The sequence below is a fragment of the Enoplosus armatus genome, chromosome 6 (assembly GCF_043641665.1).
Source record: "Enoplosus armatus isolate fEnoArm2 chromosome 6, fEnoArm2.hap1, whole genome shotgun sequence".
NCBI classification, from domain to species: domain Eukaryota; kingdom Metazoa; phylum Chordata; class Actinopteri; order Centrarchiformes; family Enoplosidae; genus Enoplosus; species Enoplosus armatus.
In genome coordinates this window covers 4,827,442-4,853,158 of record NC_092185.1, presented here as the reverse complement: position 1 = coordinate 4,853,158, position 25,717 = coordinate 4,827,442, and the positions used below count along the sequence as shown (strand labels likewise).

Here is a 25,717-nt window from a genome sequence, read left to right as displayed (position 1 = left end):
ACCACAATGTAGTCAACATTATTCTGGATCAGACTTCATCGAGCTCTGTGCTGTCCGTCTGCCACGAACGTTAATTCATCACAAAACCAGGATCAGAGAAACGAATATGATAAAAACTCACGTTTAAAGGAGGCGTTGAAATACTTGTTAAATTTGTTTCTTGTCATAAAACCAGTTGGTTTGAATTAATTTACTGGTTTTTGGATAAATCAGCGATGAACTTCAGCAGGTATGGTGGACTTTAGAGAGAGAGAGAGCTGTCCCTATATTTGATGCTATGTCATGTAGAACCAAACCAGAAGTGAGTTTACGTTAGACAGTGAAAGGGAGCAAAAGAGGAAGAAGAAAAAAATCAGTAAAAACTGAGTCATCCACCTCACTGTCGTGACGTAAAACAGACTCGATGAATGACTGCACCGATATCTTTGCATGATCCTGTCAGCTGAAGAGGTGATATATAAATGTGTTCGGATTCTCAATCATTCACGCCTCTCGTTGAGCTCAGCGGTGAACTGAAGTGTAAACACACACACACACACACACACACACACACACACACACACACACACACACACACACACACACACACACACACACACACACACACACACACAAGAATACATTGGCAGTGTCAGTTCTCAGCGCTGTGGCTAATAGTTCCCACCTCGGTTGGCTACAGATCCTCTGTGAAGCTGTCAGTACTCTCAGCTGACACAAAACACTCGCCAACATGGACGACATGTGAGGAAAACACTGGAAGTGACTCACAAAAAAAAGAAAAAAAACAACAGCCAGAAAGAGAACAAACAACAACACATCTCTGATCGGCTGCAGCAGGAGATATCAGCCTGCACGTCCACATGAAGAGAAAGCGAGATGTTTCGCACTGTTTCTAAAGCTGGAACCAGAGTTAAGTTTGGTGGTTTTACTCAGTTCTGCTTCGATGAAGTAAATTGATTTAATTTGATTTTCAATTATTCTTCTTTGTTAATGAATCCTGCGTTAACAAGTCAGAAACACAAACCATAGGATTTGAGCATGGAAGTTAATTCGTGACTTTTGGGAACAGTATGTTCACACAGTTCATCACTAAGTCATGTAAGCAAACTCCTTTAAAGGACTTTTTCAGCATGTTATGCCTTAATTATTAACAGTAGAGACCCAAAGACCAAAACCGACCACGTGTTAGTCCTTCTCTCAATACTTTTTGACTTCCCTACCATGTCTGTGGCTCTCAGATCTAAGCCCACTGGTTCCTACTGAAGATGTCAATCTTTTAAAACAGCTCACAAATATATAGTTTAATTTTGTAAAACAGCTGGTCATTGTAGTTTTTAACAAACGTTACTCAAACCGTTGAAAATAATGCATTTGTTGGGGACTACTTTCAGTGGCGGATGAATTCACATTTCTTGCTCTAGTGAGGCAGCAGGACGTCAAAATAAACTACGACGTGTGTGTTCATGGTAGCGAAGGAACATGTCACCTAGTGCAACAGTGTGTTGGCGCTCTCCTCTACTACTCACCAAACTATTCACTGTTGATTTGAGTCCTTTCATGGGATTTTCATCAATATGAAAAATACAGATTATCACGAGATTAATGCTTTGAGTAAAAACTGGAATGACTACCAAAGAAGTGTTTTTACACAGTAGCGCAGACAGTCTTCTTGCAGCTTGGCCGTGCGGCGCCTGGAGCAGCATGCGTTAACGAGGCTTCGGGGTCAGCGACGGAAGAATCAACAGAAAAAAAGGAAAAATAAAAGAAGCAGAAGAGGCGCAGGGCGTCCCGGCCTGAGCAAATCTGGGTTCATTTCCAGTCCTTTCAGGCTTTCCTGTTAATGGCCCCGCCAAATGAAAAGCCTAACACTCTCCATTCTGCCTCTATCGAGGGAGTACATTTCGGGATGGGAAGTTTCTGAGTGTGACACATGGCCCCACAAAAGACCAAGGCTCGCTGAAGAATGCCGGCGCTGTTTCCACGCCTCCGACGCCCGCGGCCTCGCGTCCGAGACGAGCATTAGTGATCGCTTTTTTATTAACGCTGCCATTTTGTTTTTGTGTGGATGCAGAGAAGCCCGCAAGGACTCTCAGACATTTGTGTTTTTGTCCCCCCCTCCTCCCTCCTTTCTTTGTCGCTTTTGTCCGAAAGAAAGAAAAAAAAAAAAAAAAAGACAGCAAAAGTGAAATCTCCACAATCAACTTCCAATCGACGCTCCTCTCCTTTTCTTCCCGTCTCTTTTCTTCTGACTCTGGCTGCCCTTTGGCTCTTGTGGCCCGCTGGCCTGCTTTCCCTCTGTCTAATTCCGATGTAGGTCATTTTACATTCGTTACCTCCAAAACACGGGATTGTCCTTAATGTAATTTGGAGAAAAGACAGGGAGTGAAGGAGGCGACTCTAAAGAAAACGAGACAAAGAGATATAGATTAGTGCTGATAATAAGAGGAGGGGGGAGGGTGGGGGGGGGGAGTATTGATTGGGGGACAGACAGCGGAGGAGTGATGTTGATCCGTGTCGAGTTCAACTTTCAGCTATTATCTGCAGGGGGGGGTGTTAAAGGGGGGTTGTGTGTGAATGAGTGTGTGACAGAAAATATGGATGGAAGTCAATGCTGCTGGCACAGATGGCGTGTTAGGTTTCCTCACTGTGTATTTTATGAACAGTTTCTCACTGCACTGGATGCTGAAAAATGCCGCCTATAAATATCAAAAAGGTTTAATTTAACTTTAAAGTGGAATTATAGATGTGCAAAGATACATGTAAACATCTCTGCTGATCTACGCAGTGTCACCTCCCTCTCTGTTGTGTGGCCCCGCAGCTTGAACAAGCTCGATGGCCTCTGACCTCAAACCTCATCCACTGGATCATCACATCATCCTCACTTGTGTTTTCAGACTGTTTTTGTAAACGCTGCTCTGAGAGGTCAACAGTCATGTCAAGTAGTAAAAATTTAACATGTTTAAAATAGTTTATATACCTTTCTACAGAACTTGCAACCACATCTCATGGCCTTCATTTGAAAATAGAGTAGCAAGTGCACCTTGAGTTAAAAGTTGTACAAGGCCTTTAGTGTGTCCAGAGGGAGCTGTGTGTAGCCTGTAGCTGTAGCCCGCTCCTCATCTCTGCTGCAGGCTAGCGGCTTGAGGCTACGTTAGCCGCTACTAGCATAACAAACCAGAATCAGCGGTGTAGCAGCCAGGTCTTGACAAGGAAGAAGGCTGCTTTGGATTAAAAAAGACAATATCTCTGGTCCTGCTGCTGATTCTGATCCTTTTTTAAGTGTTCATCTTGAGTCCACTTGTTATAGAAGTGCCATGCTACATCTGTACAGTACTAAAAAGTAAAATGTCATTTTCAGCTACATGTGGTGTGTGTATGTCTATATCTTGGTATCATATTTACAACATTTGTGAGGATGTTTGAGTGAGTGTTGAGGGCTTTGTGTGTGTTTTGAGGTGGGAGGGTGGGGGTAGTTTTCTGCGCTCAATCTCTCCATACCCATCTTGTCTGGGCTCCATTGGTATCGTCACGGCAACAGTCACATCTATGTGACATCCTGCTCTGAGAGGTGGTGGCGGCCGCTGATGGCAGGTTATTGATGCAGACGAAGAGCAGGAGGAGGAGGAGGAGGACGGAGAGCGTTTCAGTTTCAGTTTCAGTTTCAGGTGCACCAGGCTGAGAGATGTGACTTGATCTGCCTGTCGGAGCGTGGCGGCGGTGACGGAGATTATGTCAGGGCGAGCAGAGATGAAGATGCAGACAGACAAGCCCATCAGTCTCAGTCTGGCTGAGCGAGGCTTCTCGTAACGCAGAGCGCAAACAATCTCAACTCGGGGGAAAAGTTTGAGAGAAGCACACGAACGCATCACCAGCTATTCTGCTGCATTTGAGGGCGCCGCTGAAACCCCGGGAGGTTAAGACAAACGGACAGTTTGGACGTCTCTCCTCAGGATCGTCCCCGTTGTCAAACTGACCACCTGCTTCTTCAAAAACACAACTGACAGGTGTAAACATCCCCGAAAAACAACTTCAGGGGCGAGTCTCGACCCCCAACAGGCCCGTCTGTTCATACTGAGAATGAAGTCACAGTCAGTGTGATAAAAGTGGATTTCAGATCAAAGGCCAGGGCCAAACCTCCCCGCAGCCTCCGATGATTTCCACTTGTTTGGACTTTGTTTGAACGCTGGTCCATTTGAGTCTTGTTTATGTGAACTGCTGGCTGCAGTGAACTGGCAAGGTGGTGACAGGAAGTGATGTCTGCTGGAGTTTCTTTAGCAAACCCGCACTCTTCTGTTTGTCCTTTTTTTTTTTTTTTTCTTTCTTTTTTAGAGTTTTCACTTCAGAGCTTCAGGCCAGCTGCTGAAATCTTCTCCTGACACCACATCAAGATGAAGGCCTGGTTTTGTTTTATGGAATCCACATTTAGATTTTCTCATGTCTACAGTCTTCCCTCAATAATCTGCTTCATTCTTTCTTCCGCTGTTGCTTTTCATCTCTTTCCCAAACGGAGCTTCCTCTGATTCCTTAAGTCACCACCAAGCCTTTAGTCAGTGTAAGAGTGTTTAGCATTGTTACACGCCAAACATTTACACTAACATGCTACTCACACACGTAAAGAACATCTTACCAACAGGCTGAAAAGCAGCGTTTCACTGCCCTCCCTGGTGATGTCACTTATTTTAGCAGAGGGTGCAAATATACAAGATTTTCGACTGCTTAAACTGTTAAATTGCTCTTTAACATACTAATGTTAGTTGTGCTTTAAGGCGAATGCTAATGTTGCCATACAAACAACACAACTGAGTCTAAGTACAGCTGAGGTGGAGAACGTCCAGCTTACAGTGATGAAAGCCTCCGAACCCGACATGTCCTAAAATGGCCACCGTACAGAGGATGAACCCTTTGGATGTAGGTAAGAACATTAACATGCACTTATCCCACAAGTGGCAGGGATCTAAGAATGGAAAAGTTGTCTCTACAGTTTGTATTTATTCTATAGTGTATTTTTCTCCTCAGGGTCGTTCTCTTCATCTTTTTTAAACTGGCCTTTTACTATGCAATGCATGATGGTAGTTATCTCTCACTTAGAGACCATCATTGTATTGCGGGATAATGTAAGTCCGCTACATTAGGTACAATCATTTTCATTCGAAACAACTACATATAGTGGATTACATCGTGAACTAGAGTTTGTGACTTTAAACTTTTCTGTTGAGCACTCATGTTGTAAGGCAGCATGTTGTAGCAGATTAGAATCCCACAAATGCAACTAACAAATTAAAAACAACATCAAACTGTTTATGAATCTGATGAAATTTCTCACCCTGCCCGTCTCGGTGACGGATAAGATGAATTAAAGCACGATTGCTGCTTATCAAAACGTACGCATGCACAAGTGTATGTGTCTACCGCAAGAACAAAATGGTTCCTTTCTCGTAAATACAGACCTGCTTTAGTGTGAGAACATTGTTGGACATCAGCTGGTAAACAAGAGGAAGAGGCTGAGGATTTACGGAGCACGATCCATTCAGCAGAGTGACAACAATAACAGTCGGCAGCCTGGTTCGTGGACGTCTCTAACAAGACTTCCACGTGTAAAAAGCTTCATTATTTGCTCTCAAACACCGCTCGATAAAATCTGCCGCCGCTGCCTGCTCGCTCTTTGTGCTCTGAGATGCTTCCAAAGACACAAAGCTGAAAACAGTCCTGAACTGGAGACAAACAATAGAGGGGTGTTGTGTCTCTGCTCTTGCTGTCTCACCTGTTCATTCCAAGTTATTAACTCCTTTAGAAAACCTTGTTTGTGTTAAGAAACACAGCTATGATTTCATTAATGTTAAATATCCCGTCTTTGTGTGTGTGTGTAAGTGATTGTCAGTGTGTATACATGCAGTCATTATTGTTATTTAACCTCTTCATTTCATTTTTATGACACACTTTATGAACGCCTGCAGGGGGAGCATAGACGAATACGCAGGCTCACCGACACGATCGTTATTAAAGTGAAAACGACTTTCTGTCAAGCTCCTTACAAACACACATATAGACACACACACACACACACACCCACAGAGCGCGGCACTTAGCACCCAGTTAAGAGCTATTTCAGGGACACCTTCTATTTCCTCCTGCAAACAGCGTGTCAGCACCTCTTGCCATTAATGCTTCAATCTGTTCCATTAAACGCTAACGAGTGGCGGCGAGAGCGGGCCGCCGGCGCGCCAAATTACACAAATACTGCCATAATCAGGTCTCAGTATGAAGCTCTCCGTGTCACAATGCTGGGCCCGGGAGGAGGTGGCCCGCGAGCATGTGGACGCCATCCTCCACACACAGATAATGAATGAAATGATTTGCAGGTGAAGGGGAGGAAGAGGAGAAAAAGAAAACTCCACAGAGCCCCTTTAAGATGGATAAATGAGGAGAGAAGGGCAGAAAGAGAGACGTAAAGAAAGAGGGAAAGATGGGAAAGAACAAGAAAATAAGCAGAGAAGGAAAGAAAAAAAGGAATACTAGAAGATAAGAAGAAAAGAATAAAGATAGGTAAGCAGAAGAATGAGGAAAAAAATGGAAGAATCGAAGGGGAAGAAGGGAAGAAATAAAGATGGAGAAAGGATGGGAAGCAGGAAATAAGAGAAGACTGAACTAAAGGCGGGAAGATGGTCAGATTGAGTACAGAAAGGATGAATAAAGGGAAAATGTGTGTGTTGTGTTGGGGGGGGGGTTCTTCTCTTCCCTTCATCCCTCCCTTTCATTTCTACCCTCCTCTCTTCCCTCGTCTGTGTTTTGTCTCTCTCTCAGCAGTGCAACCTGCATGCTGTTCACCTGTTTCAATCTGCCTCCCACTGTGTGTGTGTGTGTGTGTGTGTGTGTGTGTGTGTGTGTGTGTGTGTGTGTGTGTGTGTGAACCTGCAACCAATCAGCACTCTGCAAACAAATCAAAAACCCCTCTAAGTTGAGATCTGTCAGGACAGTTCCACTTTTCCATCCAGGATTTATCAAAACACGGTTTTAAAAACAAGAAACATGTGAAGGAAGAAAGACAGGAAACGAAAAAGGAGGGAAAGATTAGGGTAGAAGGGGAGAAATGAGAGGAAGAAGATAAAAATGTAGGAAATGAGGAACAAAAATGGGAAAAAGGAAAGAAAAAGGTAAATGTAATGTAAAGGTAATGTTAAAATATCTGAAGATACTGAAGGCACTGGAGACCCTGAACACATCCTTCCTCTCGCCGCTCCAGCTTACCGAGTGGAGACTAGACAATTTAACACGCAAACAAAGCTCCAGAAACATCACAATATGAAGACTAAGCAAAACCCCGTGATACACAAACATATAAGCTCAAGCTCCTCACACTGCGAGACGTTTGTGGACCTTGAATTTCAAAAGGAAAAATTCAGTGTGTCAAGTCTCTGTAACGATCTCTACGACGATACTTTGAACAACCTCACTGACTTCAGTTTGGACAAGCGGCTCCTCGCTCGGCGTTCCCCACCTCACCTGATGTTAAGAGCACCTCCGCTAACATCAGAGGAAATGATGACGCTTAAATTAAATACATACGACTTCTACTTTGATAATGAGATGAGACATCTGTCTGATTCAGAAAGAAAACCTGCCGCAGTACAATTTCTAAATACTTAACTTGAGTGTTTCCATTTGATGCTACGTTATAAAGTCTACTTCTGCTATTCCACATTTACAATTAACATACAATTTTACAGCTTAATGTAAAGTGAAACATAAAATACGGTGCATTGTTATAGATACTCACCGGAATCTGCATCAACTTAAAGTTGGTTAAAGGTTTGTATTGACCAGCTGGACTGCCTGCGATCAGACAGACCACCTCGGCTGACTTCCTTTGAGAAACCAAGTCTCCAGACCTCAACAGTCCAACGAAACAGGTGCGTCTGTTCTGCCAATATTCAGTGTTTAAATAAACGAATGTAACCGTGCTTTCTGTTTTCTGCTTCTGATGCAGATGTATAAAACCGGACTGGAAGCCTTGTTCACAACCAAACTAAAGACGATCATGTAAGTTCACCGCATGTCGCAATCGGTGGCTGGTTTACAGCCGTGGTTGCAGCAGCGGTCACATTATGAGGATTTGGTCCTAAATTTCTGACATTGACTTGACTCGCCAAACCTCCAAATCAGGCGTCAGTGGACGTGTCTCACAGCGAGATCTAGAACCACCATTTTGCACTGATTTCACCATCAGGACCACCGTGTGGGCCTAAGATACTTTACTGGTGTTTCATTTTTAAATAATAAAGACAAACCCAGTGAGAATCAGAACCTACTGATGGGGGACGCTGGTTTCTGGATTCCTCCTCTGCAGTTTGTGGTTTTGTTCAGCGGCGGTGGGACCGGTTTGTAGGACTGTCCGGTGGCTCGGTACATGGCCTGGACCCACAGCATCCGGTCCTGCTCGTCATCGCAGGCGAACATCACCAGGTCGCCCTCCTTCACCGCGTTAAAAAACACTCGGCCGCCCTGCAGCCCTGAGGAGGAGGAGGAAGAGGAGAGTAAGTAGAAAATATGAGGCTTTGCACAGAATACAATCAATATAATGAACAAACAGCACAAATCGCCACGCCAGGAAGTTGTATCACCTTTTTTTAACAGTTATTGTTGTGTTGCTGATGATTTGTGATGTGTTTGTTGTTCCTATGTGACTGTTTTTACTGTTAATTGTCTTAATTGGTGAGACGATACATTTCTGTTGTATTCTGTGTCTGTAAATTAATCTTCCACCTTCCAAAGACGTTAACATGAACACTAAACACACAATTTCCTCTTATTTCGTCCCAGTTTCTCAACTGATGAGCCAATGAGGTTTTGGCGTTTAGGAAGAAAGATTTCACTGTCGATTTCATACCGAAGTCGACACACTCTCTCCAGTTTTGGATTAATGATATCAAATCAATGTCCCATTGACATTTGTAATGATGCAAATAACTAAAAAGAGCCTTTTTCGACAGCATGTCGTGGGGTCCACCCCATGTGTTTCTGTTACAGTGCAAAGCCCTGTGTGATGATGTCAGTGAGACAGCTCAGGTGGGTCTACCTGGCTGAGGGTCGCAGTAGTCCACCGTGTAGCCCTCCAGCTGCATCAGCTCCTGAGGCTCGGCCTTCTTCTCTCTGTAGCTGCACATGGCGAACGTGTACTGACTCACCTGCAGGACAAAGACAGCTTCAAGCCGGAGAAGAAACTCTCACCCTCACGCTACAAAACCGTGTAGTTTGTAGCGTGCTGACTTCTCACTTTTCTGATGCTTTTTATATTGGATTCATATGTTTTCTCCAGCTGAAGCTTCAGTAGGCTGCCCCCAGAAGCAGATGGAGCGTCAGCCTCTCTAGTTCCATCAGCATTCGTTATTTCTGCCTCAAACACACAATTTGACATCCTCTACATTTCATAACTTCAGTTTAACTGAGGCACACTGGCATAATAAGAATGAGATCAATCTGATTTCCTTTTAAAAACACAGAAGCTTTCACGGACTGTATCTGAACCAGAGTCCAGGCCTGCAGGTTTCGGGTCTGGACTCCACAAAACAAACAAACTATTAGCTTGAAGCTCCAGTTCTTTTTTTTCCTCATCTCAACATCGTTTTTACATTATCACGCTGTTGCAGTTACATTTTAGCCACTTTGTTCATTGATAAAGATGAAATATTGAAGCCAAAATTAGTAAAAAAAGCCAGCAGGTCGTCTGCTGCAGAGTTCATTTTAACCGCATTTCACGTGGCGAGACTTCTTCAACCAAACAAAGACAGCATGCTGTGGTACACAACGTGGCCGAAAGCATGTGGACAGCAGAACATTGCAGTGTGATAGTTCAACGTGTCATTTCACGACCATGAGCATTAATCTGCGGCTCTAACAGCCTCCGCTCTTCTGGTTTCGGTCTTTCCACCAGATGTTGGATCCTGACGGCAGAGATTTGCTTCCAGTCAGACAGCAGAGCATCAGTGAGGTCCAACACTGATGTTGGGTGATAAGGTGGTTTTCATATAAACCTGCAGCTGAATATTTTTCACACCATCAGGGCAGAAAAAATGTTGAGGACTTTAGAAATGCTGCAAACACTCAGTCAACCATTAACCTCCTCATCAGAATCAATAAATGATGATACTCAATCTATCTTTTGATGGCTTTAAAAAGGAATCGATCTGACGCAGAGAAGTATACAAGAAAAGACTTGTTTTTTATTTAAATGTCTGCCCTTGCCCTCAAAGATCCTGAGTGATCAAAACTCAATTAACTTTTCTTCAGCGGGACTCTTGTGCTCAGACGAGGTGCAAATACCTTTCAAGTAGAGCGACTGATGCGAGAGGATTTTCTTTAATAACGTTGTTTTCTTCCATCGACTGCCTCTCATTTTAAAAATCTGCTAAATCAAAGAAGAAGTTTTTGAAAGAGCTCAGTGTGAGCAGGCTGACGCTTTGGTTTAATGCATCTTAAATACACACAAACTTCTGTTTAATGAGTCGCTTCATATCTTCACTCGAGTCCGATCTTTTCTTCTGCTTCCTGTATTTCAGTTTTACTTTTAACCTTTAGTCTTTCTCTCGCAGCCTGCAGCGCCTCTCTGATCTTCAGACCCCACTTTCAAATCAATGGCAGATCAATACATGTCACCTGATCTCGGTCTCATCAGTTTCTTACCTGAACAAGAACAAAATATCTTTTTTTCCAGCGTTTCCAGACTCTCTGTCCCACAGCGTACAGGTGCCTGGAACACAAAGAACAACACAACATCGACTTAAAGGAGGATTCAGGAGTTTTTACACGTTGTTGGTGTTGTTTTTGTTGTTTTAACTGTTATGTATATAACATTTCAGTCACCAATGAATGAACTGAGTGCTGATAAAAGAGCAGACTTGGTCTGTTTTCCAAACAGCGCAGTTGAAACACAGTTAAAAAACAAACAAATAAATAAATAAGAATAAAAACAAATCTGCAGTGTTTTATTATTATGTTATCTTTTCGATTAGTCGTTCACTATATAAAATATCAGTAAACAGTGACAAACGTTCACCCCAGTGTCTGAGAGTCCAAGTCTTCAAATGTCTTGTTTTATCTGACCAACGGTTCAAAACCCAAAAGGTGTTCAGTTTATTACGATAAAAAACAGACAGAAGCGCGAAACCTTCATATCTGAGAGGTAAACAGCTGATTTTGGGGGCATTTTTGGACGAAAAATACTTTAATGATTAATAAATGAATCAAGTAGTTTCAAAGTTCATTCTTGAAATTGGAAACAGCAGTTGACACCTCAAGGTCCATGTAGTAGCTGGAGCTTTCGATCGCAGCATTCGATCCTCTTCAGCAGAGTTTGTTACGGACCTGCTGTTTTCAAGGTTTCCTTTTCTTTCCTTAAAGTGCTCAAAACATTTTTTAACTATAATTCTATAATTATTCCATAACTAACCCCGCCTGCTGATGAAGCTCATGTGATATGATCGAAAGCTACAGAGCAGCTACAAAATGGACCTTGAGGTGAGATTAAGTCAGTGTGCTAAATATATTTGCATTTAATCAACTTTTCCCTCGTATTTCTTCATTTGTTCCCTGAAGTAAATAATTTGCACTCTTGAATCGCGGTTGGTCCGACCAAACAAGACGTCTGCGGCCATCGCAGTGTTCAACTCCTCCCTCCGAGTGTCAGACGCATCATTATTATTATCTATTCTTTAAAGTTTCAGTGCAATACATATATAGTCCTACACAACAGTGCAAGACATGCATATATATATATATATATACATACATATACATTGTTATTGTATATATTTTTTACTTTTATTTTTCACTCGTAAATGTGTATATTTTTATTTTCTATTTCTTATTTTTATATTTTGTACATACTTTTAGTTCTAAATTTATGCTGCTTTCTACTCTTGAATGGGAGCACCGGTACTGTACAATTACCCCCCGGGGATCAATAAAGTATTTCTGATTCTGATTCTGAGTGATTTAACTTCACTCAGAAGTAAATCACAACAACAAAAGACAAAGAATATAACCGAGCGCACGAATGAATAATTTGAGAGAACAATTTATCCACTTTTTTTTTTACTCCTGATGCCTTCTAGACTCTGGAGATTTTATATATTTGACTTATATTTAACATTTTCAGGTTATTATTCACGTAAATAATTTAATACAAAAAACTAAAAGAATCAGGAGCCTTTGAGAGTCTTCAAAGATCAGGATCCATTTTAAAGCTCCTCATATTTTTCTACCACATTGTGTCATTCCTCCCCAAGCTGTGAACATTATCAACACATTAATTTCCTCCCCGAACGTGAAACTAAAAGGAGAAAGTAATGAGTCCTGAGCTGAGAGAGGCCGTGACACGGACAGCAGCTCATTGAGGAAAATGGAAGAATGACCAGCGTGGCCTCTCAATCAATGGCTGCTCCCGGGCCTCCTGAAGCGTGGGATACAGGCAAGTGCAAGTGAGGAAAATCAATCGATGGCGAGACCTCTTTCTTCAGCCCTGCTGCCCGCCCTTAAAGAAAAGGCCTCCAGTCAAGGCTGCGGCGCGTCTGGACAGAGAATCTGGGCCATTCTGCACGACTCCGGGTTAACATGTGGCACCACTCGCCGGCCACTTGTGAAAATGATTTGGCCGTCTGTCCTCCTGCAGGGTTTCAAACATCCATTCAGCCGCACTTCGCCACGGTGATGGACTGCAGACGCCAAAGAGTTCACTGCAGGCATTTAACAGTCCTCACTGCAAAAAAAACATCCATCTTTAACTGGTCATTTAGCTGGATATTCACTAAGAGTGATGAGACGTTGGACTTTTTCCTATTAAAACCAGGAAACACTGCAGTTTCCCTTGTTTCTGGAGTTGTCTAGAAATTACACAATAAGGCAGATCACTGCACCTGCAACAAGAAATGTCAATACTTGTCATAAATTAAGTAAGCTCATCACATGGGCTGATTTCAGTGATCGAAAACAGCATTTTAAGACTAAATAGTAGAGTAAACGTAAGAAAGGAGATTTTTTTTTGCAGTGGCACCTGAAACTTTAAATCGTCTCGAATTGATTTGCAGCATGTTTTATGTGCCAAGGTTATTACTTGTTTATCAGAATGTTTAAGAGTTAATAACTTCAAAGAAATTAGATTTTTTTTCCCCCCACAGTGACACTATATATACAGAAATATACTGAATATAAATTTAAGGTTATCTCTTCCGGTTTTTGTTGATTCACTCCAAAAAGTACAGATCTTCTTTTGAGGTGTGTTTTCTTTTATTATTTTATTATTATTTTCACCAGGTTTTAAGTTTCCGGGCATCAAACGTTGTTCTGTCCTCTGCGGGCTGAAATAATCTCATCACATTGGCTGATTTTGTCGCGAGTCTAAATTAAAAAAATAGATGTATTGTTACACAATGTAATGACAAATTATAAATTTGTTGTTTTGTTTTTTTGCAGAGGCACCATCAAAAATATTCCTCTAAAAAAGATCAGAGTTATTTGCTTTTACATAAATGCTGTTTTCATTTTTTCATTCATTTTTTCTAATTAATTAAAGTTTTTTGGTGGAAGAATCAGTGACTTCATCATGTCTCCTCCTCCCACTCCAGAGAGCAAACTTTCTTATCAATACAATTTGTTAAAAACGTGTTCTGCTTCTGGACTTCAAGACCATAAAATCCTGATAATCATGATCATAAAAGTCGACTGCAGCCTGCATTTTCTCTTATTTTCTTCCCACTGTGATCACAGTGAGATCCAGTGTTCACCTTCAATACGGGCAAGAAGTAAATCAAACAATCCGACTTCATCAAAAACCCGATCGGAAACAGGATGAAGGATAAATGTTTTCTCCAGAAAACAATCAAGTATTTAATGATCACAACAGAGAAAATGAAAACAGATCCGGTTCCTCTCAGTGACCCTCCATGGGATTAAAAAAGAACCTCACTGCTGCCGAACAGCTAAAACATTTCTTCACTGTCGTCTTAACGCATCAGAAAATACATGAAAGCATCAAAATGTGTGAGACGATCTTCTGTGAACCAACATGTTTCCCGTTTGTGCACCTTTTCCTTTCCTGAACCCTTTTTCTCTGAAAGTAAAATGTCTTCTTCGGCATCCGTCGGCCTTTTAAAGCAATTCATGTCTTCAGTGTGTTCAGGTTCCTTTTCACACTTTTTCTTTTGCAGTTTGAACCCAGGAAAAAATAAATAAATAATACAATACATATTTATTTTTTGTTCTCTTTTTCTTTCCTTTAAGCAACACAGATTCCTGCATCAGTTGGCCTCTTCTTGGGTTTTATTCTTCTGATGTGTGGGAGGTCATTTTGGTCATCTTAAAATATGCAGAATCTTCTATCAGAAATGCAGCATGCAGGCCCTGTTTGCCCTGTGTTAGTCTGTGGATCAAAGATTCACAGTGAAAACAGCATCAAGTCACCTGAATGGGGAACATATAAAAACAGAGGATGACACCTTTCAGCAGATGAATCACAGATTGTGTCTTTAATACATCAGAAATGCCGAAAACGCATGAAGAGCTGAACGTAAACCAGAGACAGGCCGGACTCACAAGGAGACTAACACTGACACCTTGTGGAGAGTTTTGAAAACTGCACCTGATCTTTATCCTCCTTTCTTTTGTCTTTCTGTTATCAGACTCCCACAGTGTTTATTACAGTAACAGAGTCTGTGTGTTAGGAGGAGGAGGGAGGAAAACTGAGGAGGATACGTCTAACAAGAAGCTTTTACAGACCCCCAGTTCTCCTCCTCAACATTCCTCTCCTTTCACATTTACTCGATTAACTCCACCGAGGAACTGCGACATTTTGGGAACAACACGTGAGAGGATGAGATGTCAATTGAATCTCATAGCAGGAAGACATTCAGGATGTGTTTAGCCTAGCTAAGCATAAAGTCTGGAAGAAGGGGCCAACCGCTAACAGCTCCATCACAAGGGAAAAAAGAGGGTGGCGGACTCCAACACACTCAATAAACTGATCCGCAAAGGCCAGTGACGTTGTGTGGACTCATTCCTCCCAAATGTACAACGGAGAGCCACAGGAAATCATTCCTGCCTGTAGCCATCAAACTGTTCAACTCCTCCCTCTGAGTGTCACTGAGACTGGAAATCTTCTACACATACTACCTCAATACCATTGATCGAGCAAAGACTGAAATAATTCACTTTTCATATTGATTTTGGATTTTCCCTCTACTCAAAAATGTGTTTTTCTTATAGCTACTTCACTTCACTGTCATCACATTCATCTGCGGAAGGAAAAGTATTGGATTCAATTTTTTCTTTTTTGGGGAAGAGGGAGTGGGCGTCATTTTAAGAATCTGTAAGTAGTATATTGAACCTTTTTTTGAGACACACACACACACACACACACACACACACACACACACACACACACACACACACACACACACACACACACACACACACACACAGTGCTGTAGTTAAATGAACAGAAATATTTCCTCATCAGAGATTTGAGGGTTTGAAAATGACATTTTGCTGCCATCTTCTGGCCGAAAGTAAGAACTGCACAACAATTGTTGTTTGTTGTGCAGCAACATTTCAGCAATTTTGCTGAAATATGAAACAATTAAGTGATAAATACATTTTTTTTTTTTTTTTTTTAAATCTTTAAAAAGTAAAAGTGAACTTGGAATTGTTTGATTCAGAGACTTCCTGACTAAAACATTAAGTTTTCACCAGAATTTATGGGAGAAACTACGCATATAATTTGTTCGGTTTAACAATAAATGTTTCTGATGCAAGCAAACTTTTAAGGATGTCATAAAAAACAGTTTAAAGCTAGTTGTTGTCTATTGTATTGAAATATCAGTTTTAAGTTTGGATAGTGAGCAGAGTTACAGCTACAGTTTATCATCTTAAATCCCTTTTGGTGGTTTGAGTCAGATTCTTGAGGGATTTAAAGAATATTCAAGTGTATATAAACTCCTATAAAAGCGTTTAAGGAAACCTCAAAACGGCAAGACTGGAGGACGAACGTATCTGAAAGCATCACTGCTGCACACAGCACAGATTAAGTTCTACTCTGCCGTGCCTCGTCTTCCTCAGGTCAGATTGAATTCATGGATTATATTGTGTTAATAAACAGTATCATGTATAACAAGCTGTTATCTTCTCATTATCATGTGATCACTTCCTCACACACTTCCTGCATTTAACCAGCAGGTGAAGCTGTCAGCCAGCACATACGTCTCATGAAGCGTGAGGAATCTCTTGTGTTTGGACGGAGGAGGTCTGGATGCTTTTAACGCGTTAAAAACGTTAATGTTCGTGACGCTCTGCTCGCTGCAGGCTGCATTTCTGTGCAGTTACAGCAAACACACGTCATTACAGACGGACACGTTCACTGGGAAAATCTAAACCTCTGTGCAGTTTTGTTTTGGCGGCTGATAAACCTTCAAACTCGTGGGCCTGTCACTCAACCTGGACCTCCTGGATCACACTGAACCTGAAACAGCACACGCCCAGAAACACAGCCGCTGGCATTCTTTCAACACAGGGCTGTTTCTAACCTATTTTCTGTCATGAAAATAGGTTAGAAACAGCGAGAGGATCAGGATCAGGGAGACAGTAGAGTTACATAATAATTCAGCGATGCTGCCCGAGAGAGCGGGTCCCCCTCTTCCACAGAAAATAATGACCCCGCTTCTGGCAATGTCAGAGTGAAAGTCCCGACTTTAAACAGGATGACGTCTTCGACTTAAAGGGAGCTTCACAGGTAATTCTTGTTTTTTTCACGGCTAACATTTCACAGTTCTTCTTTAAACTTGACTGACTTGAGAGGTCTGCTCTGCATCATTACACAATGATAACAAAACCCCCAAAGAAATACACCAAAAACAAACAAATGCAAGGTATAATGTAATCTGTCATTTTCAGAAATTGTTCCAGGGGGGAAACTGACTTGGTATGTTAAGTTGCACTTGGATAATATAGGCTCAATGACAGCGGGAGAAAGTTTCTAAAACTATGAAGCAGAAGACAAACAGAAGAGTGAGAGGAAGAGGATTTGACAACATCTCGTTCCTGCAGAGGTCTCTGATAGGCTGACCCTCATCTGTCTTGGTTTTAAACAGATTTGGGACATTTGTTTGGGGATCTGGCAACCCCGTAGAGGACTGTGACGCCTGCAGACTCACCCGCTGTGCTTCATGTTGGGGGGTTTGTCCATGCGGACGGCCAGTTTGATCTTCAGCTCCGTGTCCTGGCTGTTCTTGGGGACGACCATCCGGTGGAACTCAGCCTGCTTCGGCCCGTTGGTGGTCGGATTCAGGACCACCTGAGGGAGGAGGGCAGGCAGTGGTTATTTGTCAGTGAAGGTCCAGAGTCTGCAGGTTCTTCTGTAAACTCTTCGTTATTTTGCCTTGGCTCTAATATCTAATATAGTCTAAGGTATACAGGTATTCAATTTGAAATCTTAAAGTTGGATTGGTGAATGCCTAATTTCTAGTTTGTACCTACAACATAAACTAAATGTAGGCACTCTGCATCTGAAGCAAAATGAGAGAAGCTGTGCCGGAGGGTAAGAGTCCGTGCTTAAGACACACATTCACATATTTTAATGGCTATTAGTGGTGGAAATGGACAGAATTTACAGGATCTGGAGCATTTTCACACTGAGATATAACTTCTTATAATCACAAACGAATGTGAAGCTCCGCTCTGCTGAGCCGAGTCTGCCAACCGGCAACCAGAGCTCATTTTATTTACTGTTTGTCTTCAGTGTCCTTGATCTGTCTGCTTCCAATAAAACACATTCTGAACTGCCTGCCTTCAACTCAATCAGGAGTTCATCAATTCTTTTCTAACGCAAACTGTTTGTGACTCATGTTAACATCTCCCAACATCAAGAAGGGCGTCTGAAACTTTCTGAACTTGTGGCTCCCTGGCCGACTTCGCCCCTCACCGTCCAATCAGAATCAGTTTTAAATTAGTTAAAAGGGTCTAAACCCTCACTGATGGTTCCATTTTTCCACATTTTTTCCCCCTCCTTTTAAAAAAAAATTAAATGTATTAGTAGGGACAATGTAATTTAACATAATTCTGAGAGTTTATAGTTATTGCTAATGTTCAAACCTTGTCCCCTGATGGGTTTTTACTGTAAAGATTTTCCGTCCCGTCGTGTCTGAATGAAGCTGGAAGGAACATTAAGGTAAAAGACACAAAAAGACATCACTTTAACGATGAAGCCCGTAATGTTACATATTCCATATCTGAAAGGGGCTTAAAGTAACTTCAGCTGCTTTTAACGTACCGCTTTAGATCTCCTGGTAATGAAAACACTACGTACTTCTTCAGCAAGTCGACTGGACTGGCTTTGAACAGAATTTCATAATTTCCAAATCCCAAATGTGAATTTATTTAAGGTTGCAATTAACATAGCATGCACTTTCAGGAGGGGTCAGACAAGGCAACGAGTTCCACCGCTGACTCAAGACTGTTCGTTTGGTCGTCGACGCTTTTATCATTACATATGGCAACATTTGTCTGAAGACTTAATTTCACATGAAAAGTGGTTTTAAAACGAGCTGGATTCATATTCACCTCCCCCCTCAGCTGCTGTGGTGTTGATACTGATGCAGACGGAGTTGCTGCTGTCAGAACTAACAGGGTGTAGAAGTGATGAGCAGTGACTGTTTTCAGTCTGCTGCTGATGTCAACACTACAAGCACGTTTGTCTTGATGTAAACATACGATCCTGTCAATTGACTAGTTCAGTAGTTAATTAGTTCATTATTCAAGAAGACAGTTCGTTTGATACGGAGTTCATTTACTCTTTAGTTTAATGCATCAAACAAAATGTTTAATATAGATTGAAAGGGTTAGGTTCAGACAATGTTGTTGTAATTCAACATCATCATATTGCATATTTAGGGATTATTAATTATATCTGTAAATTGTCGATACTTTCAATTCTGACAAGCTGCGAAGCAAATATTGAGTATCTGGTGTCTTAGTTTTGTATCAGTCTATTGTTCTGTGGGACAATCCTGCATATTGTGCCTTTAACTCATACAGTTGGAAATCTTCTGAGATATTATACGAAGGCTGTCTTTAGATGATTAAACTTGCATGAGGCTGCAAGATACTGAGCTGTATAGTCTGTTGCTCATGTGTCTGAATGATCACATGAGAGATGCGTCATTTATTCCTGTTTATTCATTCATGAACGATATGTTTTTTTTCTGTTGGAAGCATCCCATTTATAATTCCTAACAACACGACAACCGTCTATGTCAGTACATTTGTACAGTAAAAGTAAAGAACTTATTGATGACTGACCACTTATCTGACTCTGTGTGTTTTGTATCTGCAGCAGTCAGGTTGTGTGTGTGTGTGTGTGTGTGTGTTGTGTGTGTGGTACAGTGTAGGCGGACTCTCACCCGGCCCAGCTCCTTGTCCTCCAGAGCCAGGACCCCGGTGCTCTCGGTGAACAGCTTCACTTTGACCGAAGGCAGAGGGTGAGTCGTGGTGAAGTCCCCCTGAGTCCCCCACCTGAAAGACACAAGGATCCTCTTTAAAGCTGTGCACACACTGTGCTGGTTTTTTTTTATTGATTCGTTACGTTGTCTTAACCCACACTACACATTTTAAATCAGCCTTTCTGCACAGCCAGAACCAGAACCACCTGTGACTTTTTTTTATTCAAACAAGACAACCACATCTGCAACAATGCTGACTTCACTTGCTCTCAGTGAAGACAACAATTTTAGCCACAACATGTAAAATATCACTCCAATAATATTAAAACAAGCCTACTACAGGCTACAGCGGATCTTTTGACGGCAGCCGTGTGGGAAATCTGACTGAGGATCAAACTGCAGACAGCCGACCAAAATGTCTGACCTGCCAGAAATCCAATCCATCAGCCTAAGAGCAGGGGATAGTCAACCTGACCCACACTGTTGTTGTCCCGCTTGGCAGCAGGACTGACCACTTACAACCTCAGGCGGTCTGCTTCCTCAAACAGGCCGTGTTTAGTTGTAAAATGATTGGCCCGACTCAAGACAAAGCTCTCCTTTAAAAGTCTCTGTGTTTAGCTCTCAGTACTTTTGTAGCTTCTGACTAAATCTCTCTGGTTCGGACTTTAGTTTCACTGCCGTCTTCCTGTTTCGTGCATTCAGATATCGGCCTTATATGATATATTTTACTGTTTACTGATCGCTTTCAGACGTGTCAGAGCTGTGTTAAGATACTGCTGATGCAAACCCAACATTTCCTGCTGCTGTCGCCTCATTAAAACCAGCGTGAGGCTTTTACTGTGAAGCAGGCTTTTGGAAATGTGTTGGACGCTGAGGTGAGCGGAGCTGCAGTTCAATACAAACTGGTCTACATAAGAAGATGTGGACATATTTGGTCAGCTGATCAGTTTGAAATATTGCTGGAAGGAATAGTACGAGAAGGAAGAGCCACAGCGAGCTGTTAGATGAAGAGCTATGGGTGAAGGAACGACACACCATTGAGAGACTGTTTGTTGATTGTCAAGCTCAGCTGAATCTTAGTTGATATTTTCCTGATTTTAAATCTCACAGGGAGAGCTGAGCTTCAAATTCAGTCAGCCTTTGTGAGGATTCAAGTTTTTAGGTCCCGAAATTCTCACGAGCCCAAATATCAGAGACTATGACACACTGTTTTTGTTTTCCAAGCCCAAAGTGTGGCTACTGCATAGGAATGAATATATTGTACCCCCAAAACTTTTTACATTTGCAGGCTGCAAAACCCCCAGGACAAGGCGTTTTCATTCACTCGGACATCATGGACTGCAAAGTTCACTTCTACAAGAGGTCACCCTGCAAACTTTGTTTCCTGTAATAACATCACATCAGGTCTTAGTCACTGATCCAGAGGCAGTAAACAGTCCCATCAGTGTCGGCTGTTATCAAGAATCACTTACTGTTCATCTCACAGAGACTCTAATGGAGCAGAGTGACGCCTTCTGCTCAGGATGATGGAGACTCGGCCATTATACACACTGAGAGCCGCGCTCCCATGATTACATGCCTTTAAGTCAAAACTGTCATTTTAAGTGTGTAAGTAAGTGTGTGTGTGTGTGTGTGTGTGTGTGTTGCACAGATGACAAGTGACCCTTTCACTTGTTGAGGGCACGAAGCAAAGCCAAGCACCATATTCAGTTTCCCCAGTTTCCAAGGCAACATTGTGCAGAAAGGTGTGTTTACTGCACACACACACACACACACAGCATTTTTTAAGTAATCACAGACATCAGATCTGCAAGACAGAGGACAGACAACAAACAGCTCTGACCTCATGTATTAAGTGACCTGAGACAACAGCTTTAACGTGATGCCGGTTGTTATTACAGTTTCATTTCGTGTCTCGTCTGGTTTTGCTAACTTGACCTTGAGCACTAAAAACATTAGAACCAGACGGCGGCGAAAACATCTTAGACTGTAGGACAAATGTAGTCAGGACAGAAAATGATTCACTGTCACAATCTAGTCTAAGTTTCACAACACACCACTGCAGCCTATATAATGATATTATGTCAAAACTCTCAAATTAAGATATCTTGCTTCAAATAATGTGTTTTTATTGGTTGTGCTGTCATGTCTATAGTATTCCTGTTTTTAGCCACGCCATAGCTTTAGGGACGGCGATGTGGGTCGATCATTTGGTTCATTCACACTGAAAGAGCTCAACAAATTGTGACAGATGCTCATGGTCCCCAGAGGATGAAAGAAGAGTGAATTATCTTGGCAAGTACCAGGCGGATAACCATAAACTGTGCGACAGGTGTTCAAGATGTACTTTTCCCACTCACTCCACCAGCAGGGCAGAGTTTTCACGTATCTTGTGAAATGTCTTAACATCTGCTTGAGGACATTCATGGTTCCCAGAAAGATGTATTCTAATTACTTTGTTGACCCTCTAACTTTCCCACTAGTCCCACCTTGATGTTGAGGTTTTTTACCAGGCAATGAAATTGAAGTGTCAAGGCAACGAAAGAAAGAGCAATAACTGGACTAGTCTGCACAAGCTGTTTGTAAATCCATCATGAAGTCTGTGTGTAAAGTCCTAACTAGTTTCAAAGTAGTGATTTACTAGTCTTAGCTAAAGACTTTAGTAATGTGTAAATCAGTTGATAGAAAACATCTGGAATGCAAATCCAATCAGAAGTAATCAGCTACGTAAATAGGAAGTTACTGCAGCATCACAAGCTTCCAAAAATAACAGTTTTGAGGGGCCAAAAGATGTGTTAGAATTAACCGCCAGTCCTTTACAAATGTACGCATGACTTCATTTTATCTACATATACAGACTGGAAAATGTATATGGCTCAGACGAAGTAGTATTCATGCAGTCTATGTAGAGAAATATCAAAATAAATCACAAAAGCGGTTGTTTGAACCAAATTTCAGGTGATACAAAACATCTTTGAATTGCTTCTGTTAATATGTGTCTAAGTGTACAAAGACATGTTTTTCAACACAATATGTCTGAAATAGTCTTCACAATATAACTCTCCTCTTGCCTTCTACGTGAACATGGTCAGTTTGCCGTCTCTCATTGTATTTTTACCTTCTGTTTACCGTCAGCAGCGATGATTTGTTGAGATGTGATGCTGGCTGCTGCTGCATGAATGTAACGTAACAATAAAAGACGAGGGAACTGAACAAAGCCAACGCCGCACAGGACAGCAGAGGAACAAAAGGAGCTGAATGTACAACACACACAGCAAGGACACACTGCAGTCAGGAACAATGAGCTGGAGAGTTGGAATCAACATATATGACATACAGTTGGTGATTTAATCTTAGTACTTAAACTCCATGACTGATTAACTGATTCAAAGTTAACCAGGTGGTTAATTTCAGTGTTGCTTTAACCGTGTCTTCCTGTTGATTCTCTGCTGTTTATTATCAGCTTGCTTTTCTCTCAGGCACATTGGAACATAATGTATAAAATTGTTTTCTTTTTAAAATTTGTTTACAATCCAAACCCTCCGGGCTACATCAGAAACTGAAACCTACCTTCCTTTCTACATCATTTTCTGGAAGGTGGTGAATTAGTTTAGTGTTTGAAGCCCTGCAGCATGTGATACAGGAGCAAGAAAATGAATAAACAAAGTTAATTTACATGGAAAAGGTAACCGATTTAATTTCTAAACCTTTCTGCATCTCTGCAAGTTCATTTTCATTGTGTATGCAAACAACTAATGCAAGCCTGGGAGGAATCTAAAAAACTGAATGGAAGGAGTGTATTTAATTTGTAATAAACACAACAAAACATTGGTTTGGTCCTTTAACACAGATGCTTGACATTTCAGAATAATTAAGGGTATTCCTAATGAAAAGGTCCTCAGTCATTAAAGAGCGGTTAGGCTACAACTGCAGGAGTCATCAGAGCAATTGGACGACGTTGTAATCACAGCTAATCATGTTGTCCGTGTAATTACAGTTAACTACGACGTAATTAAGTGTATGGGTGTGTTATTGAAGATGAGGGATGTGAAAGTGCGCTGCGGGCTAATTACAGTGAAGGTTACAGGAGCCGCAGTAAAGCCGGGTCACGGAACAGGATCCCTGTTGATCATCGAGGTCGTCAGGTGACGGTGAGCTCGTCTAATTGGCTCCGTTTGGTGTTTCTGGCTGACGGAGGGCTGTCAGAAAAAAAAACCCCCTCTCCACCAGCAGCAGGAGCATGTGAAAGGGCAACCTCATTACTATACGGACCCCCACTGCCCGGCGGGCATCCGGCGACCAACAACCGCCACAAAGAGTGTTCGGCCCTCAGTGACAATCAGTCGCCAGCAGGCTGCAACGCCATGGCAAAGAAAATAAAAACGTTTTTTATTTTCCAATGGTCATGGCCTCTGTGTTGCTGCAGGCTAAAAAATAGATTTTCATACAGACGTCCTGTTAGTCAGGAGCAAGGTGGAGGAAGGAGGCGTCACAGGCAAAATATACTATGATGTTTTCTTTATTTGTAAGTGAGTGATGTGTTTCACCTTTACAGTTCAGAAATTAGTGTTATTTGGGGGCTCTTATTCAATATATTCTCATTTTATTACCATCATGAATCCATTTTTATTGCCTCTGTGGTTGCACAAGAGTATTTAAAAATGAATACTGTTGTAACTCATGTCATCGTATGTTCCCCTATCAGAAAAATGGTTTGTTCAATATCAATACCCTGGCACGACTCAACTGTACTAGAAATCCTGACATTAGTATGTTAGAAACATGTTAAACGTTAACATGATTACAAAGTGGACTTGATGGACTGGATCTCTGGACAGGCAGGTCAATCTGGGTGGGGGAAGTGAAAAAGCGGCGCTTGCCCCTCACACTGAGATGCCGTATGTTCATTTGCTAAGCACGTTAACCATGAGTGTATTATGGCTGCCAGTTAGCCCCAGTGGACGACCACGGTACTGCAACAAAAACAGCCTACAAAGTATTTTTCCCATAGACCTCCATTATAAAAGAGACATCTGTAAAACTGTTGACATTGTTACTCCCTGCACTAAGAATTTAAACCATGAAGGTTTCATATTTGTAAAGTCTGTTGGAGGAGGGGGCGGGGCCAGGACGAGAGACACTAATGGGCACGTGCAATAAGCTGCAGAAGAGAGAAATAAATGAGGTGGGAAACTTTCATTTGACAGATGCCATCTTGGAGTCCAGTATCCAGTACATGATGAATGATGTTAACGTGCAAACATTAGCACTTTAGCACGTTAGCATTATGATGGGACTGTAATAGCTGTGGTGCTGTAAACTGTTAGCATGGCAATGTTAGTATTCAGCCCATGTTCTGCTGTAGAGCTGAGCCTGACAAGCTGAGTCTGAGAAAAAAAAGGCCACAGTAAAGAGGACAAACCCTTTTGATTTAAGTTACAACATGACCTTTCCTCTGGCGCCACCCTCAGGACAAACCTCAGTTCTTATACCCCAGTAATGGAGCTAAGAATAGAAAAGTTGTCTCGGTCTCTCTTCTATCCGACCGTTTAGTTTTCTGGTGTGTAATGAACGTTACAAGTTACGTTAAGTCTGCCTAGAGACCTACATTGATGTTGTTTTTTTGTATATGATGAGGAGATCTGACTCCCACTGTTACATAACAGCCTCATCTTCTCGCTGTATCAGCCTTGACTGGAGAATGAGAAACATGGCTCAGGGCAGGTTAGCGTGGTGTTTGAGGAAGCTGAGGGTCACTCCTCCCCGGTTACATAAACACAGACTTTAGTCGTCTCCTGTCTGCGATCCACAGAGCGCTGCATGCATTTCAAAGATGTGGGTCTGCTGTGATTCAGTTTCAGGTAACTGTGTTAAGGAGGCTTTTCACCGAGGTCTGTGCGTTCAGTTCATCTTCAAAAGCTCAGACGATAATCGAGTTAGGGGTCAAAAGGGAAGGCTCAGCTGGCTGTAAACATGAAGCTTCCTGTAAACTGAGTATTAGCTCTGAACACTGTTCGTGTCTCTTCAGCACAAACACAGATGACAGCCTCAGAGCTTTGTGTCACACTTGAAACATCAATCCACATCCTCAAAGTAACAAAAATAGAGTAAAATGTAAATCCAACATTTGAGCGAGGAAGTTCATTTTTGACCTCGGAATCAGTTCGTGTGACAAAATAATCTCAACTCAAGGTGCAGTTACTTTGTCAGAGCTGTTAACATTATCTTGTGGTCTTCGT

At 41.9% G+C, this 25,717-nt stretch overlaps 1 protein-coding gene across 12 annotated transcripts in view; it reads right to left on the bottom strand.

Annotated features, from left to right (window-relative positions):
* Window positions 1-25,717, bottom strand: part of cadps2 (Ca++-dependent secretion activator 2) — a 111,125-nt gene that overhangs the window by 69,104 nt on the left and 16,304 nt on the right. For 8 of the 12 annotated variants that reach the window (XM_070907526.1, XM_070907532.1, XM_070907530.1 and 5 more), the window contains exons 5-10: window positions 19,440-19,551; window positions 17,196-17,335; window positions 10,678-10,744; window positions 9,074-9,182; window positions 8,307-8,507; window positions 5,324-5,332 (exon numbers count right to left, since the gene is read on the bottom strand). In XM_070907526.1, the coding sequence (XP_070763627.1) occupies window positions 5,324-5,332; window positions 8,307-8,507; window positions 9,074-9,182; window positions 10,678-10,744; window positions 17,196-17,335; window positions 19,440-19,551 (638 nt within the window). Of the gene's footprint in view, window positions 1-5,323; window positions 5,333-7,892; window positions 7,919-8,306; window positions 8,508-9,073; window positions 9,183-10,677; window positions 10,745-17,195; window positions 17,336-19,439; window positions 19,552-25,717 lie in introns of all 12 variants that reach the window. The other 4 variants (XM_070907528.1, XM_070907523.1, XM_070907527.1 and 1 more) reach the window with 2 other exon arrangements.